This window comes from Schistocerca cancellata, chromosome 3 (genome assembly GCF_023864275.1).
Source record: "Schistocerca cancellata isolate TAMUIC-IGC-003103 chromosome 3, iqSchCanc2.1, whole genome shotgun sequence".
In the NCBI taxonomy this organism is placed as follows: Eukaryota; Metazoa; Arthropoda; class Insecta; order Orthoptera; family Acrididae; genus Schistocerca; species Schistocerca cancellata.
This window is the reverse complement of record NC_064628.1, coordinates 436,952,265-436,970,692: the sequence shown is the minus strand read 5'-3', so window position 1 is coordinate 436,970,692 and position 18,428 is coordinate 436,952,265. Positions and strand designations below refer to the sequence as shown.

The 18,428-nt window shown below is 37.1% G+C and overlaps 2 protein-coding genes across 3 annotated transcripts in view; one reads left to right on the top strand and one right to left on the bottom strand.

Annotated features, from left to right (window-relative positions):
• Window positions 1–8,127, bottom strand: part of LOC126175185 (beta-1,4-glucuronyltransferase 1-like) — a 52,250-nt gene extending 44,123 nt beyond the window's left edge. Inside the window, exon 1 of one of the 2 annotated variants that reach the window (XM_049921779.1) lies at window positions 6,860–8,127. In XM_049921779.1, the coding sequence (XP_049777736.1) occupies window positions 6,860–7,990 (1,131 nt within the window). In that variant the 5' untranslated portion in view covers window positions 7,991–8,127. The remainder of the gene's footprint in view (window positions 1–6,859) is intronic. The other variant, XM_049921780.1, reaches the window with a different exon arrangement.
• A 404-nt stretch (window positions 8,128–8,531) lies between these two features.
• On the top strand, window positions 8,532–16,432 carry LOC126175186 (copper transport protein ATOX1). The gene is made up of 3 exons (XM_049921781.1): window positions 8,532–8,685; window positions 8,761–8,836; window positions 16,099–16,432. Exons 1-3 carry the CDS (start codon window positions 8,674–8,676, stop codon window positions 16,233–16,235), a joined length of 225 nt encoding a protein of 74 aa, XP_049777738.1. The 5' UTR covers window positions 8,532–8,673; the 3' UTR covers window positions 16,236–16,432.
• Window positions 16,433–18,428: the final 1,996 nt, after the last annotated feature.

Sequence of the window (18,428 nt, the reverse complement as noted above, 5' to 3'; positions counted from 1 at the left end):
ACTTGATGCAAATGGTGCAACAAACTTTCTCAGCAGACCTTTACACTGCACATGTGGCTTAGAGCAGTTGTGATATAATACAGTAAATTCCCATCATAGACTCTCCATTGATAAAAAAGTTCCACTCAGCAGCAGCCACCTGGCCATGTTTTCAGCAGTCTCAGGCTAGTACCAGGTGCCGTTCATGGCAACATGATGATACACTTTGTTCCCAAGTTACCAGGATTATTTTTCCTTGCACCCCAGATGGTCCATATTATGAGGATGCATGTTATAAGTATTTATGTAGAGGTAATTCTGCAGAATGCTTTTAGCTTGGCAGGAACTAGGCGTCAACCACATCTGATTCAGACTAATAACATTTCAGACGGTAATCACATGTAGTTTCTGTGTCAAATTTTGTTACATGCAACAGTGCACGACATTCCAGTGACAACGTATCTCAAATGTTGCCATTTTTGGTTGAGGTGGCTCCTACGGTTAGGAACATTTTTTGGCTTTGACATGTATTCCACCTTTGGATTTTCATTAAATCATGAAGTGGACTCTATTGGCTCGTTGGTACACTGCACCACAATAGATACAGTTTGAATGCAGTTTCTGCCACTGTTTGAATCTGGTTTGGGGAAAGCAGTTGACTTTCAGGCCCACATTGTCTTAAAACTAACAGCAAGTCCAGGATTTTGTAAGGCTCACCCAATTCTGTTGACCATCAAAGACGATGTTAAGGCTGAACTATACAGAAAGAACAACAAGAAATTTGGACCCCTGTTTCCTACAGTCTATGGACTTTCTCATTAAAGGTTGTTGGGAAATGGGGGTTTCCTGTGGCTGTGTGGAGTGTTTAAGCAAACTATTATTGCTCAAGTACTTTGCAATGCTTTGATTCTTCTTCCTTTCCTTCTCCAGATTAACCTGAAAAACTTTTTCAAAGATTTATCTTGCAGAGGCGTATTTTCAGTTGCAAGTTCATGAGGACTCAAGGAAGTGTTTGGTCTTGAAACTACCTTTCAGATGGTCTTTGGCTTGGCTAGCCCCCCTGCCACATTCCTGATCTTTATTGAATCTAATACTAACTGGAGGCATGCATAGTGACTATGTTTGTTTTGACTTTATTCACAGTTAATCATCAGCTCTCTCATACTCTTTCTATCTTGGCTCTTATGAACTTCCACCAAGAACTATCACTGTTCCATTTTGTGGATTAATAGACAATTTCTATTTGTTGCTAAAGAAGTTTAGCTGTGTTCAATAAGCAGTGTTAGTCCTAAAATGAGGGTTAAAATAGGAATAGCTTTGTAACAACTGGCTCTCCCAATGATCTAAATAATTTTGTCCTTAAGGTGCTAAAAATTTTCAGGTCATTTCTCACATATTTTTCATGCTCCAGTAAGCATTAATATCTTTCCTGTGAGCAGAAGGACAGTAATGACAGGTCCTCTCCTCCCACTAGATGTCTCTATTACACATATTTCAGAATCAGGTGACCATTACTTAGCTAGGAGTGCTTGTTTTTAAAAAGACAGTTTCATGAATGGAACAGTTTCCAGTTGCAAACATAACAAAACAGCATGCTAAGTTTTTAGCACAACCAACTTTTATGACTATGATCACACATAAACCCAATTTTTCGAAGACTGCATCATCCATCCGATTGACGTTAAGCAACACATGTGAGAATCAACTAAAACAACGCTGGTTTATTTTTTTGTTTACAAAGTAATACAATAAATACCTTAAGAGGAGGTCCTGGCCAAGGCCAATGAAAAATGGTTTTTTCACATAATTTGCATCCCAGGAGTGTATAGATTATGCCTGCAAAAGGATTTATTAATTGAGCAACTATTTTAGAAATTACAGTGTGCTGAATGGAACCATGTTCTGACCGATACATAGGTAGCCGTATGTGCTCAATGAATTAGTTCAAGGAAAGATTCGATCAGTACATCAATTTTTGTCCAATGAAGATTTGCTTAAAAGCTGCATTAATGCCAATACGCAAAATGACAAAAGAGGTTCAACGCATGCATTTGGAAGCTGGTACCAAAACATCTTCATTGTGAGACAATAAACTGTTAAAATAGCAGCATATATAGCTGCAGATATATTCAGCGAAGGTTATTCATCTAGTCTGAAGACCATGAATGGGTTAGGAATCATCATAGGAATGTACAGCTAAAACTTTGTGGAGTAACCTGATAGAAAATGCATGACCACCATGGAGCAAGGAATGTCTCAGAAAAGACAATTAAATTTAGGGAGCCTTGGCAAGAGCTTTTTTGCTACTTGAATTTTAAATATTTGATTTACCCCACACCCCCAAACCCTGGTATTTTCCAAACCCCATCGTGATGACCCCCTAAATTCATTTTAATTTAAGAATCTTCTATTTTTATGGGTTTCAGAAATAGCCATAAGTCTATGCAATGCTTCACACCAACCAGGATGCGCAGCAAGGTACATACTTTGACAAGGGCTGCATTTACCATTTTTAATTTTTTAAGAGATAAAGGGATGTTTTTCACACACAAAATTTATGTATAATAACACTTTAATAAAAACAATACTTGTATGAAAAAATTCTAAGCTTCTCCCATTTTTCGTGCCTCAACCAGAACCTTCCCTTAAAGAAAATGATAAAAATCAAAATGATAGTGGTTCAGCACTCACTCAACTCAATGGAGACTTTTGCCTGTTCCCTTGAACGAAAATCAGCTGACAGGTTAACAGTTTGAGAGCACGAACAGACAATAAAAAAATTGCTGGAGGCGCTAATCTGTGCGTCCGCAGCTTGTGGTCTAGTGGCTAGCGTTGCTGCCTCTGGATCACGGGGTCCCAGGTTCGATTCCTGGCTGGGCTGGGGATTTTCTCTACCCAGGGACTGGGTGTTTGTATTGTCCTCATCATCTCATCGTCATCATCATTCGTGACTGTGGTTAGATTGGACTGTGTACAAAAATGGGGCTGTGTGTGTGGGGGGGGAGGAAAAAAATGGGACTTTGTACAGGCGCTGATGACTGCACAGTTGAGCACCCCACAAACCAAACGTCATCATCATCATACTAACCTGTGCAACTTTGGATGAGTTTAAAAATTGTTTCCAACAAAAAATGAAACATCGAGAGAAGTGAATTAGGTTTTTTGGACACTACTCTGAAAGTGACACAATTTTATAAACTTGTAGTGAGATACAAAATGTGTATTTGAATAGTTGTATAGAGCATGTCATGCTGGAAGCTAGTCCAGTTTTGAAATATGCTGTGCACCAAGAGCTGCCATCCAATGATATTTTGGGTATGTTGGATGCCTTTCCATGAATGGTGCTAGACAATGATAACTGCTCTAATCCAAACTGCAATATGGCCATAACTCTGTAATTCATAATTGTACTCAGCAATATTCTCTACAGCTTAGTAACATGGGAGGTATCTGCCCCCTCTCTGACGCCACATACAAGCAAACTTCATTTCTGGCACACTCCAAGTCACACACACACACACACACTCACTCTCTCTCTCTCTCTCTCTCTCTCTCTCTCACTCTTTTTGCATAGAGGCAACTTCTGATGTGGTGCACACTATATCTATTTCTGGAGCCTGCCCTATTTGATCCCTTTCCAAATTAAGTTACAGCAGGTCTTGCAGGATCTCTCTTTCTGCTACAGCAATAGATTTGTCATATTTACTTTCCTTCCTTCCTTGGTCCCTGGTGTCCTTTATCCAGCTAATGCCTGGACAGGACAGGTATGGTACTTCTCTTATATTATGGAGAAGCAACCACCCCCAAATATAGACTATTATTACGATAGGGTCGCCACTCCCAAAGGCATCTTTTTTAAAGCTACTGACTGCCCCCCCCCCCTCCTCACAAGGAGGAATCTGTGCCCCTTCTGTCTAGGCCTAGTATAACTACATGGTCTAAGTAACACAGTATGACAAAGTGTTTGCACAATGTTTCAATGTTTATCTGAGGCAGGACATGGGTACCAGACTGGTATTCCCCAAGGTTCATGCGGAAAACCACCTAAAACCACATCTATGCGGGCAGGCACATCAGCCCACATAATCATGAGTGAGATTTGAACTGGGGCTGGTGTGCTTCCACGTTTCAGAAGTGGCCATTTTAATGTGTTTAGCTGTCAGGGTGGGTGAATTTAGCTTATAAAATAAAAAAGTATTCCAAGCAGTTTCATGATTTTCACAAATCAACACAAGTATTATGGCTAATACTACCACTAGCCACTGTGTATTTTGTATATGTTATTACTTTACAGATAGATATCAGAACAGTGGTATGAGAACACATTGGCCCTGTCAACTTGTTCTTCATATTCTTTGGCTTGTCATTACTAGTATCTTCTATGGAAGTATGATATGCATGTGATTGTAATCTCATCTACAGCTAAATAATCTAGATACATTCCTCATCTAGTATACTCATTGCTGTACATATCTATCAAGTTTACATAAAATAATAAATCCTGTACTCCCCTCTTCAACTAAGAGATGAAAAGCTCTAAATAGGCATATTGATAATTTCTCTGAGAATACACAGCATCTATAACAAACCTCTGATGAATAATTACCAGTAATACTGATTCACTGTTCACCTTGAACATTCCTTCAGAATTAGAACTCAAAGTCTTATTTCACAAACAAGAATCTCACTAAACTATAGTGTTAGTGAAATAATTCAGCAGCATACAAGAAATTTTTAAAACATACTTAACATATTGTATGAAAAAACTTTTAGCACAGTCAGGCATCTATGTTTGGTTGTAAAAGGCCAAAATGAAAACTGAATTTAGTTTGTCTACAAGATCAACAGCTCTGCATGACACAGAGACATAATTGGAAGAAGAACTGGCAGGAGATAGGTAAATAATTTAAATAATGGAACGTTTACTCTGGGAAAGCACCATTAAAGTGGAACATAACTTGTACGTGTACAACTCAAGAGGTTTAAACAAAACACCAAATACTATCTCGTACAGATTAAACAAGCAGGTTGATACAGGTTACACTATAAATACCTGAGTACTGAATCAAACCATAATACTATGCTGATCCTTTTCAATTTGAGGAAGGGAAAGGAACTTTCCAGGATAAAGAGTCACTGTAATTCCAGTGGTATCCATAAACAGTTTGCACAACATTTAAAACAGTTAGTTTAACAGTGGACACCACAATATGAACTATCATATGTTGGAACAAAGTGAGTAAACATGGTTATGGATGCATCATACCTCACAGTTTGTCATTTGCTTCAAGTGCAAACTACACTTCTTTTGCTATTATTATAAACAGTCTTTACTTATTTCACATGCACTTTCACTATGAAATAAGCAGTTTGAAATGCAACAAAAATAGAAAGCAGCTTTGCAATAAATGATATGACACAGAAAGCTACTTTTCTTCTGTATTTCACTTATGAGGGTTGCATTAGCTGTGAGGAAATAAGAACTACAATGTTCTCTTTTTAAGCTGTCCCATGTGTTGTGGGGTACCACTGTCTAATCCTGATGTAACTTACAGTAGTTTTAAGCAAACCATCCCATAAAAATCTCCTCAGAAAGTTTCTAGAACCAATTTTAAGTGATGAATCTAGATACGTATTACATACCCCTACGTATTTCTCCCACTGGGACCACGAAGACAGGATTAAATTAATTGGAGTATACACAGAGGCATTCAAGCAGTCATTCTTCCTGTGATCCATAAGTAAATAGAACAGGACAAAGTCCTATTAATTGGTACAATGTGACATTCCCTCAGCTGTGCACTTCACAGTGGTTTGCAAAGAGTCTATGTAGATAAAGAATAAAGTTGAGCAGACAGAGTCGACGTCTAATGGAGAAGAACATGACACAAAAGTTATGCCACCTACACAAGTGCTTGCTTCTTCCAATTGTCAGATTCAATACAATTACATATTCTATGTCGTGAGTCAAAGATTAGAGTTTAATGTTCCATAGTCAACACAGACAACAGAGTCAGAAGTCTCCTGAAGCAGTAAGATTATGTGCATGATCATCCAAATACTAGTCTCAAATAATTTAGAGAAAATATAGCAAACATAAATCAGAAAGGAGTGACAAGAATTGGAGCTACATTCCATCTGCAGAAAGGAGTGACAAGAATTGGAGCTACATTCCATCTGAATTTAAGTCCACTGTCTTAAATACAAGACTACCCTGCTCAGACTATCCTGTGGCTCAGGCTACGGTTGTAGGCCCCTAATGCATTCTGCTCTAATGACATACATGTAACTATGATAAGTATTACAGATTAATACCACAAGAAGCAAACTCTCATTGTTTATTGTACGCTGGATGGATTTCCCATGGATAATGAAGTAAACATTGATGATATACAACTCTTCCAACATTGATGCCCCCACCAATTCTTTGTGTTTTCAATAATTTTATTCCAGAATATAAGAAAATGTTAGCGAAAGGAACAATGGTCAAATTTTGATGCACTCATTACAGAAGAAAGGCATCAAACGTAACAATGCAAGTACCAGTACAGTACCCTCAAAATAAGCCAGCTGTCACAACACACAAGTGATCTCTATCACAATGAGCTACTATGCCACAATCATATGGCAAAACCAAACTTCTAACACTGGTTTTGGAAAATAAATAAAAACTAAAAGAAAAAGTTTCACATTATTCTGGGAAAAAAAAGACAACTTGTCCACTTAGCAGCAGCTGAAAACAAGCATTATAGAACCATCACATATTTTGGCAGGCAGCCATACAAAAATATAAAAAAAAAGACTAATAACAGCTTTAAATGCAGACACATTCCTTTCTTACATGCAGCTGTGTTCATGTGAGACCTGTAAAAGTTTAAACCTGTATTAGTGGTGTGTCTTCATTGTCACTTTTCTTCTGGAGCCATTTCTGAAGACCTGGGAACCTCTGGCAGTGTAAGCATACCCAGCGATGAAAATACACAGCCCGGTTCTCAGAATACAGTTGTAGAAGTTCTTTCTTGGTGCTAGGAACTTTCAGCACAGTTGCTTCAACTTCAAATACAGGTAACACAAACACATACCTTTTCAACTGAAGTTCAGGTTTTGTAGCATGTGGGCTAACATTATCGAAATGCTGCTTAAATTTCTTGAACATAGACAAGAAAGCTGGTACCAAGTTTGAACTTGGTAAGAGTTCTACATCTGACACCAATACGTGAGTGGTTTTTGCTGCAATTCGCGCTACATTACGGGCCGTATTTACAGGATATGTTAACTTTTGCTGATGTCGAAAGGTTTCAAATCTTCCATTCAGTAAGTTTAGTGGGGCGGAACAGTTTGAAAAATCTAGATCTTCCAGCAGTTTACTGCCAACTACTGAATAACGGGATTCCATGGGAAAATATTTGTAATGTACAATCAAATGTACTGTCACGCGTGACATTTCGGGGAAGCATCTGCACATGTGATACAGAACACTCAAACTTACGAACAAATCTGTGCCTGGCGCGAACACGGCTACACTCACTGGGCCGTCCCACCGATTCACTATTTCAGCAATGTGGTAAAGAAATTCTGGTGTTGCATGTGTACAATATGTCACACCTACAGTGTTGTCTTCAAATCGGCCTTCTATGAGATTGTACACTACTCGGTAAGGTCCATTGTTTCCTAGCTGTGGTGTTGCCTCGAGAAACAATTCTGTCATGTTCCAACCGTCCGGAAACTTGTAATTGAAGTTGCAATAGCTTTCATTCTTCGGTACCTCACTGTTTAAGAAACTTGCAGGTATGAAAACGGCCTTCCTATGGCTTTCAGGGGATGGTGAAGGCAATGCATTTTGACTATCTCCATATTTCCGCAGCGGTTTCTTCTGTTCTGTAAAATGACTGTTAAGTAAAAAAGCCCTGACTGGAAAAAGTGCTTCTTTGATAACAAGGCCAAATACGGCAGTTATTATTATTGACACTGCTATTTTAGACCTTAAATATTTAGCAAGGCGACATCTCATATTATTGGACAACAAAGCGAAACTTCCGATGTAAATTCAGTGCCTTTACATCCTGTCATTTGTTATCGCGTCTACTTGCTGCTCTTACAAGTATTTGCACTCTCCATACAATATTTTATAAGCATTAATCATAATTATTAAACGTACTTGTTAATCAAAATTTTCTTCCGTAACGCCTTAACGTAGTTACCCACTTCCCGCATGCAGTCATTGATCGAACCAATTTCGTTTTGCCCTCCATGGGTATTATACCAACTGCTTTATTCATTAAATATATTATTTTTATAGCTCTTAAGAAAGCAAAAATGTTGAAAGCAGATTTTTTTTTTCTTTTTTGCAGTACATAACATCTCACTTAAGTGTTGGTTTAATTATTTTAGGTTTTCCAAAATATAATTACGACTTTGAAAAGGATTATAGGGGGTAATTAACAAGTTCATATCTGGTCGTTCAAAATACCAAGCAAAATTAGTATTTTATGAAGTAATACGTCGTACACGCGTGGCAGAAGCATCTGTCATCTTGTCACGGAACACTAACATTGTTACTGCGGATTTAGGGTCTTTGACTGTGTAATCTTGACTGCGAGATAATGAACATGTGTCAGAGGATGTGTTATATATAACAGACTACAATCAAATCTCCTGTCATTCCCAAATCGCCAGTTCAACCAACACACCAAGATGCCGCTCAAGGTTTCTTTCGTTTTATTAGTAGTTGCCCATAAATATGCAACTTCTTTTTTACTGTTGCTTAATTTTTTTGAACAGGTTCATGAGTTTACTGTCGATATGGCATGCGGCGGCTGTGCATCTGCAGTCGAAAAAGTTCTGGGAAAATTGAAGGGTAATGTATTGAATATTTTTCCTACTTTTACGATCCTTTTACGAAAAAAATTAACTTGTTCAGTTTCAAATTTATGTACCTTATTCTGTGTCGATGGCCTTTCTTTCGTTGGTGTATTGTGTTGTGAGTTTAGTGCGCAACAAAGTCTGACGTGCATTAGTGGTTCCTATAATTGCAGCGAATATGCACACGATAACGTAAGAAGAATGAATTTACTGTCTACCAGGTATCACATAACAAGCCAATGGATTTCTCAATAGCTTCGTCATTTATGTACAATAAAGAATTGACATGTTTACACATTTATTTTGTTGTTTTTATCCTTTTTATTTTTTCTTGGTTTCTGTAGATTTCGACCTAACAACTTATCATTGATGTCAATCGAGTAATATTCTAGGCAATACAAGTTAACGAGATTTTCATGTTGCTTGTATGCTTTTGTTCAAATTTGCACCGAATAATCCATAGCAACTCGGAAAAAAATTAGCGTTATCGTACTGTATTTAAAAAGTGATCGCAGTTAATTATAATGCGATAAAAAAGTCACTAAGAAGTTTTGTTTACGCAAAATCATGAAGTAAACAGTGTGAAGAAGTAATCAGTCAGACACTATTTTTGTCACAGTAATATAGGTGTAGGACAAGGAGAGGACCACTACTGGTTGTGAGATCTTCTCACTTTCAATTTCGTCCTTTCTGCTGGTCCAAGGTTTTTTAACCACTTTGCTAACTTTCCACTTCTGTACTTTGTAGTTGAATGTTTATCTGTCTTGTAGAGACCTGTATGAGTGTTATGCCAGCATTCTTCAGGTCTTTTCTGACTTCAGTGATCCACTTCATGTTCTAAATACTTTCTATGTTCTCCAAGATGTATTTAATTTGGCAGGTGTCCTGCAATCTCTCGATATGCCAGTTAAATTACTGTCAACTTTTCTTCATGTCATGAACTGTGTTAGATATTTGTTCAATCTCTTGTCCATTCTACAATATGTAGCCTTCTGCCATCATGTTGGCCCTAGGATTTTGGTGATGATTCTTCTCTCTAGTGCACCTTTCTGATGCAGGACCAATGTTTCTGATTTGTATGAAGTTTTTGGCTTGATGAAGTTGTGATATAGCACTTTTGTATTATGTGATAGGCATGATTTACTGTAGAGGTTTCCAGTCTTAGCAAGTGCTCGAATCATCTTTTGATTTCTCTGTTGGTCTGTAGTCTGCTAGGTATTCTCCATCTTGTCTTACTGTTGGAACTGTATCCTGTCTAGTAGGCTCTGTGATAGATAATTTTCTGCATGTGTGAATAACACAGCAGCAAATATGTTAAAGGAAACATTGAATGTTTCCACCCTGGCTGTTTTTCACAGGTATTCATTTTGTTAGATCTTACTTGAATGGCCAATTTCAGCCTTACAGTCCATTTTTCAAGCACAGGAGCTGTCAGTGCATTGCACAGTCATCCTGTTCTTAAATGGCAGATGAAAGTGAGCACATAGCGTGCAAGCATCAGAATTAAAGCCAGAAGGCTTCCTGCAGGTAATAACAGTCATCTTTGTAACAAATGTCATGTTGTAGACATGTTTGTGCTATAATATGGCATTTGCTATAAAGATGACTATTACTGCACACAATAAATTTTCTCCTTTTAGTTCTACCTCTCGCACGCTATGTGCTCGCTTTCAGAACAGCTATATCTACTGTTTAATAACAGGATTATTGTGCAACCTATCAACACCTACTGCACTTGAAAATGGCCTGTAAGTCCAAAATTGGCCAATCCTTCAAGATATAATAGATTGAATACATGTGAAAAACAGCTGAGGTGGAAAACTTCAGAATGCTCTTCCACTGTGATAGAATGTGGTATGTGACTGATAGTACAGATATCCCTCTGTAATTGTTAGCATTGGTCCTACCCCCTTTGTACACAAAATTTCTGATTTTCTGGTACTACTACCATCTCCCATATGTTTTGTATGATATTTGTTATTTCTCTGTTGATCATCATCATCAGCATCATCGTCACAATCAATTTTCATGGCCTTTTTTTTCTGTCTCTTCCCTTTTTCTTCCCAAAAACCTCTCTTATATTCACTGCGTTTCTTCTTCCTGTCTTCTGTTCACTTTTTTCATGTTGTTGTTGTTGTTGTTGTTGTTGTTGTTGTTTCCTCTGTTGTGTGGATCCAAGAGCCTTCAGTCTGGCTATTACAGAAGCAAATAAGGTGGCACATTAAATTTTGAAACTTTCTGCACATGCGTACTCCTTTACCTTTCTGCTGAACAGCTACACCTCTTCTTTTCTTTCTTTGTTTAGTCCATAGATATCAGTTCTCTATTTAGTCCACAAATATGATATGTAGGAATGGTTGGGCATCTGCAGAAGTTTCACTGCCATCTGCTCTCATTTTTGTACTATTGTTTCTCTATAGTGCATGCGTGGAAGAAATAGATGCCTTTAGAATCTTTTGCAGATACATACTCCCAGAACTTACAGAGCAAAGCTCTCTTTTTTTATTTTTTTTTTTTCCTTTTAAATTTAATTAATGAGCTTGGGATGACAGTAAATCCAAACAGGCTCATTGTGAGTCACAAAACAATATTAAAAATGCTATCTTGAATTCAGAATTTTCATTCTTAAATGTAGTTTGCTGCTTGACTATTTGCTACAAGATTCATAGTCATGCCCTTACTTGCCACTACAAACAAAATGAATTAGATATTTAAATTGTGTCATTTCCTTTTTTTTTATTTATGTGTGGACATTGAATCCCACTGAATACAGGTGTTCAACTTTACTCTAAAAATAGTTCTTGATTTTAAAATATTTCCCATCTTCATGTATATTTAACACTTAACAGAGCAGCAATAGAACAATTTTTATAAATGAAAAAAATTCTAAGAAATTTGATTCCCTCTTGCCCAGCCTTTCATTTGCTGTCACTTTTTGTTGCATCAAATTCATGAAAGTTGTACTGGACAGATAATTTTGGTTCACTGGGTTGCCACAATTGTGATAAAAAAAAGCCTCAACATTCTGTAATATATATCTTTTAGTTAGTGTTCCACTTTAAAATTCTTGAATGCTTATCACTTATTTTCATCTGATGCGGGAGGCAGCAGAATGGACACATCTTATCCGGGTATTGTAATTTGGTAGACACAGTGAGAGGGACAATAGGGTACTGAGGGATGCAATAGGGTACTTTTGCTTCAGTTCATCATTCATTATTGTTCATTGATAACAGCCCCAAAAGACTACGTACTCTTTCAGCTTGCTTGAGTTCATCGTCATTATTGTTCGTTGATAAAAGCCACAAAAGAATACATACCCTTTCAAGTTGCTACCATCACTGTTGATTTTCCACTCACCGGAAATTAAAAGCTCATTTGTCTTTTCCATTTGCCCTTTCAATATATTTTTGGTCTGTCAGTTGCTTTTACAATGCTGAGCATATTACTGTTATTTATTTTTGCCACATGGCCATCTAACTGGATTTGTTTGCTCCTCAATATATTTGTTGTCTGCTGACCTCCTGACCTCCCATCGTGCCACATATCTCTTCATTATGTGTTGGCCCCGTACTTCTCTATGAACCAATCTAGAACTAAATTGAATGCACTGGACAGTGTGTATTATCCAGTCTCAGAACTGGATTTCACTTCAAAATTCTGATACCCCTGCGTCATTCAGCACTGCTGTGGGCGGTGATGGTGCATGCTCTCAATGAGCGGGATGTACATATTCGTTTTGTATTCACAGTATTTTTTGCACAGTTGTCTAATTGGAAATATATTGTCCTCTGCAGTTACCTGCATATTAATCCCCCGTATTGTTTTAGCAGTGTTTTTCTGTTGCCTAACACTAATGTGGAGAATATTTTAGCAAGAATATTGTATGAAGTAGATATTTGTCAATCTTGCTGAAGCCTTTTTAAGGCTCTTGAAATTCTTGTGGATTTTGCAATACCTTTACTCCATAATGGTTTCTGTTACTGATATTAAAAATCAGTTTCAAGTTAACTGTGATATACACAATTAGAGAACAGGACACTAAAATAGTTTTCATGTCGGCATTGCTTCCTTGTTCAGGATTACGTACTCCAGTGGAACGATATTCAGCAAACTCCTGTCTGCATTAAGCAAGAAATATGAAATCTCTACGAGCTCAAAAGAAAATTAAAAACTTGTCTTGTTAGCCACTCTTTCTACTAATCATCTGAATATAAAATTTTAAAATTGTAAGCCTGATTTAGGTCTTTACACGCTATATTTCAAACACTTTCCAATCCTAAACAAAGAAGATTTTCCAGGCATAAAAACAATTGTAAATTAAAAAAATCAGGTTAAGTGTAAAATTGTCTAACTGTTATCTTTAAGACTCCAGTTCCATTTTGTGCGTGTGTGTTTTGCCCAGGATATCAGGAAAAAGCTCATTCAACTTTACAACTGATGGAAAAATTTTACTTTTTCTAAATCCAACACCTATAACTTCTTTGTTTTTTGAGAAATTGTCATCTAGTGGAAATGGATGTAACTACATGATATTTTTTTTTTTTTTTTTTTTTTTTTTTAAGCAGACAGCCAAAAGTACTGCAGAAAGTTTGATAAATCTCACACTGAAATCTGTAAATAAGATTTTAGTATGCTATGAAGTTTATGAATTACGAGCTCTTGTTTCTGAAGGAACACTTTCACTTTGGTAAACAATGAAAGATTATTATATAGTTTGGTAACTGGGTCATTTAGAATAGGGTGCACTCCATTTAAGTAAGAGTTGTTTATATAGTTTTTGAAGCTTCCTCACTGAAAAATTTACCAGAGATTCCCACTATTTGATTGGAGAAAAGAGATCAATCTTGTACATACATACATACTTCAATATTTTATACGGTTTAGGAACATACACAGGGTGTTTGGAAATTCCCATTAGAAATTTCCAGGGCTTGAGAGGTCAGTGATTACATAATATTTTGAATAGGAACCTATGTCCAGAAATGTAACATTTACGTTCTACGATGGTTTCAGTTCAGATGTGTAACTCATCCACTTTAGCTGGGGGAATTGAATTAGGCATGAAATAATACAATTATTTAGTAACAATTTTAAAGTAAACACAATGAAACACCCATTTATCACTTAATCATGAAGTGTTTACATTATTCCAAAACGAAAAAGAACACAGCATACTGCATGTACAGAACAGTACTTACGCACTACAAAAGCTGATTGATGTGGCAACCACCAGCATTGTTACAGATTTTGTATCGATGAAGCATGTTCTGGTACACATTCTCATCCCTCCTGATATCTCTTCAGTTTGTTGCGCAGTGCCCAGAATTCGTGCCAGCTGATCTTCCTCTGTCTCTAGAAGAGGACCTTAAATTAAACTTTGCATGTGACCCAACAAGAAGTCTATAGGAGTTAAATCCGGAAATCGCGATGATCATGTCTCCAGACAGCACGTGAAAAATGAAGTGGTACACCATTGTGCTGAAACCACATTTCCTGACTGACATTCAGTGGCACAGCTTGCAAGAATGGGTCCAATACTTTGGTAAGAAGATAAAGTGTGCGGGGTGAATTAGCTTGAGTGGGAGGAGGTATGGCCAAATCGCATGACTGTCCAGAATATGTGCCTACATGTTAATACCAAACAGATGCTGTAATACCTATGAACATGCATGGTATAAGGCTTTCCATCTGCCATATTGCATACCAGGACAAGCAATTCTGAGACTTTCCTCTTTCCCTCAGCAGATGTGGACACATTACCCATCAGAATTGAAACCATCTTAGAATGGAAACAGTATGTTTCTGGACATTCATCTCTATTCAAGATATTAAGGAATCATCACTCTTTTCTACAAGTCTTACAAGTTTGTAATGGGAATTTCCGAACGTGCTTTATATTTTGCCAGAGTTTAAAAGTAAACTGTCGTTTCGAACTTTTTTTTACAAAAGTAGGAAAGTTCAATTACAATTTGATGCTCTTTGCACCTGTTTGTGTGGCTAAATAATGCAAGTGGCAGGAAGAATTTCGTATTCTTATGTATGGTTAAACTTTCTTCAAAAAGGCAACAATTCCTGTTATATGTCCCACCATTGTATTTAGATTATCACATGCAAGTGAAATGCAGTTTTTGCAGTAAATTTCTTTTCATAACAGCCCCCCCCCCCCCCCAAACTCAGGAGATTGAAAAGTCACCTGGTTAGAAAAATCGCAAAAGCTTACAGACAAATGCCTTGAACCTTGTGCCGTCACTTGGCTCGAAAGCAGCTTTATTCTTAACCTTGCTGAAAGGTGCAGAACAAAATTTTCAGTGTCACCCAGTATAACTTATTGTAAATTCATGGTGACAAAATTATTCCTAGACAGATTTCTACGTGCTCAGGAAGAAAATAATTCCAATTAAGATGATAAATCCGTAACAATTATGGACAGTCCATAATAGTTTGCAGCCATGTTGTTATGAAGCTGTATAGTAAGTAATAATGTACTGTAAATAGGTCTGAGCATTGATAGTTTTAAAAATATTTTCTTTGAGAAATACCGTTGTACTCAAGTAACTATTTAAAAATATTTTCTTTGAGAAATACCATTGTAATCAAGTAACTATTTAGCTGCTATTAGCAAATGAAATATGGATATATAATGAAACTAAGGAAGCAGCAGCTCCCCCCCCCCCCCCCCCCCAAAGTAGCAGCTTTCTTACTAATTTACCTGATTAAATTTAGATGGCATAAGCATGAATGGCTTTAAGAAGCATAAAGATAGTTTATTAATACTATGTACAGATTAAGTTTCCATGATGTCTGTGTCTCATGTTAATGCATATCTTGACGTATTCCATACCTATGAAGGTTCTCCTCGATGGGGTCTATGGAGCATGGTGAATGAAAGTTCAGTAGTATGTAGTTACTTGAGTCACAGTGAGCCCTCTTTGTGGATTGGTAGCATCAGTGCTCTTTTCCAACTTCTAGACATTTTCTTTGCATTATAGATTATGTCCTTTAGATTAATTTTCTGCAGATGCAGCATTATCTCAAGCCTCTTTCAGCAGCTCTGTCTCAGTTCCATTCTCACCCATTACTTTGTTGTTCTGTAACTTGCTGATACACTTCTTCGCTTCTTCACATCTTTTAAAGTGAAGTTAATAAGTTGCCTTCCTCTTTGCCTTCTGGAAAATCTTGATGTTGGTGGGGTAGTGAGATCACACACTTGTTTAACACTCTCATATAATTTAAGCTAACCTGTTTTTATTCCAGGACAAGGTGTTGAAGATGTTACCATTTCACTGGAGGACAAGAAGGTTAGAGTGACTTCAACACTAACATCAGACCAATTGCTGGAAACAATTAAGAAAACTGGAAAGACTGTGGAATATATTGGAACCAAAGAATGATTTTTTAGACAGTGACCTTTCTTTCATTTGACACTAAATCTTTACCATTGGAATGTGGAAACATGCATGTGCATAATACTGACATTTTATTTGCCAATGACAACTTTATTCCTAAGTGATTGGCAGCAAAATGCTATTGAAATTGTTGGAGTATATTAATAAAACTGCATAAGTTTTAAATTAAACAATTGATGGTATCTGGTTCCTCTTATTGAATATCTTTGTATCAAATTTCAAAGTTCATGTACTAATGCAAAGAGAATGGTGTGGAAAAGCTGTTAATGTTTTCTACCAGTAGCTGGAAGTCAGAATCCAGTTGACATGTAACATGCTTGTTATATGCATTTCAGACTAGTGCTGCTACTACTACCACTACCACTACCACCACTGCTGCTGCTACTACTGCTGCTACTACTACTTTGTTATACTTTATGATGTGACAGTCATGCAAATCATGCAAATCTAACAGTGTTATTCTTTGCTAACATATGTTTCCCTTTATAGTTGATGGATTGCAGGTACTTCAAACACAAGAATACTGCAGCTAAAAGAAAATGTCAAACTTGAGTTGTTGACATTAGAGCATATCTAACATGCATAAAAACTGCCAAAGGTTTGTGATTTATCAAGGAAGGATAGTATATCTTACAGGTGTGTGTGTGGGGGGGGGGGGGGGGGGGGGGGAGGGGGGGCTCGTTCTCTTTATATATGATTTGGTACTGGTTGCCTGTATGTTTCAGGATGATGGAAAATAAGATCAGAGAGCAGTATTCCATAACAGTTTTGGTACTGGTTGCCTGTATGTTTCAGGGTGAGAGAAAATAAGATCAGAAAGCAGTATTGCATAACAGCTATCAAACAGCTTCATATGGCATACTGTCTGGTAATTGGTGCAGCTGTTGCAACAATATGATATGTATTTTTTAAATGCAGAGCTGCTACATTCTTGTATTTAATAACACAGCATAGGAACTCCAGGAAAAAGTTCAACATACCCCACAAGTTCAATAGATATTATCGGTAGAAAGTTAACAGACCACAAATCGGGGGAAGGAAGGGCAGTATAGCTTGCACAGACGGAAAAGTCTTTGAACTTCCACATTTACTTATCACCACCAAATAACAGGAAAAAAAGAAAAGAGAGAGAGAGAGAGTTGAAATACACGAGTTAGAGAGAAATTCCAGTTATTTATGTGGCCAACCTGCAACGTAAAAATTTTCGTTAAGCCCTTGAGTCTATTAAGCTTCATTTGATGCTCGGAGGTGTGTCTGAAGGAACGTTCCCCACAGTATGTTATTCTTATTGACATGGTAATGAGGAGTTTGTGTATATTGAAAGTAGAAATGAGTGTAGAATATTTTCCCTGTAATAGGTACCGTGCTGTTCTTATATTTGCCCATTACTTAAAACACTGTAATGTTCGAGGACATTATCACATTTATACTACACATTTTTGTGGAGACATCTTTACCTGGTAGAGAAAATGTTTTCATTTACTGGAAATGAGGTGGCAGGTGTAAAGAATAATAAATTTTGTTAATATATAATGAAACTGTGTTTGTTTTGATTGAATAGTTTAGAGCTGTTATGTTTACTACACTTCCCACCGTAGTCACGAAAAGCCTAAGCTAGTGAACCTGACTGTTTTTTTCCCCATGTAAAATTTTGGAGAAAGGAGAATGATGCCTGTTACAACAGCATATGTAATGATTAAAAAGGACACACACACACACACACACACACACACACACACACACACACACACTGTAAGATGGTGGTGCCATGGTGTTATTTTCATCTAATTTTTAATTACAGCTGTTATGTATGGCTACAGTTTTTCACTTAATATTGGATCCTCTGTGTAAGTAGTTAGCAGCATTGGCTACAATGTCCCATTTTTCACAGTACGGTAGCATCATGTGATCAGCTACATGCGCTGTATGTGTTCATCAGATGATCAGTAGCACTCTGTTCAGAACAACCTTAAGTTTTTAAGACCTATTGTAATAAAGTGGTCATATTTTGATGCCATTGTGTATTTTGGCTTCTGAGATAGTGTGTAGGACAAAATGAAAGGTACATTACATGTATACTGTATTACATGTTGCCCAAAGGTGCACCACATGTATACTGCATTACATATTGTCCAAATACAACGCACAGAGGAATGAAAAGGCCATTGAATTTATGTG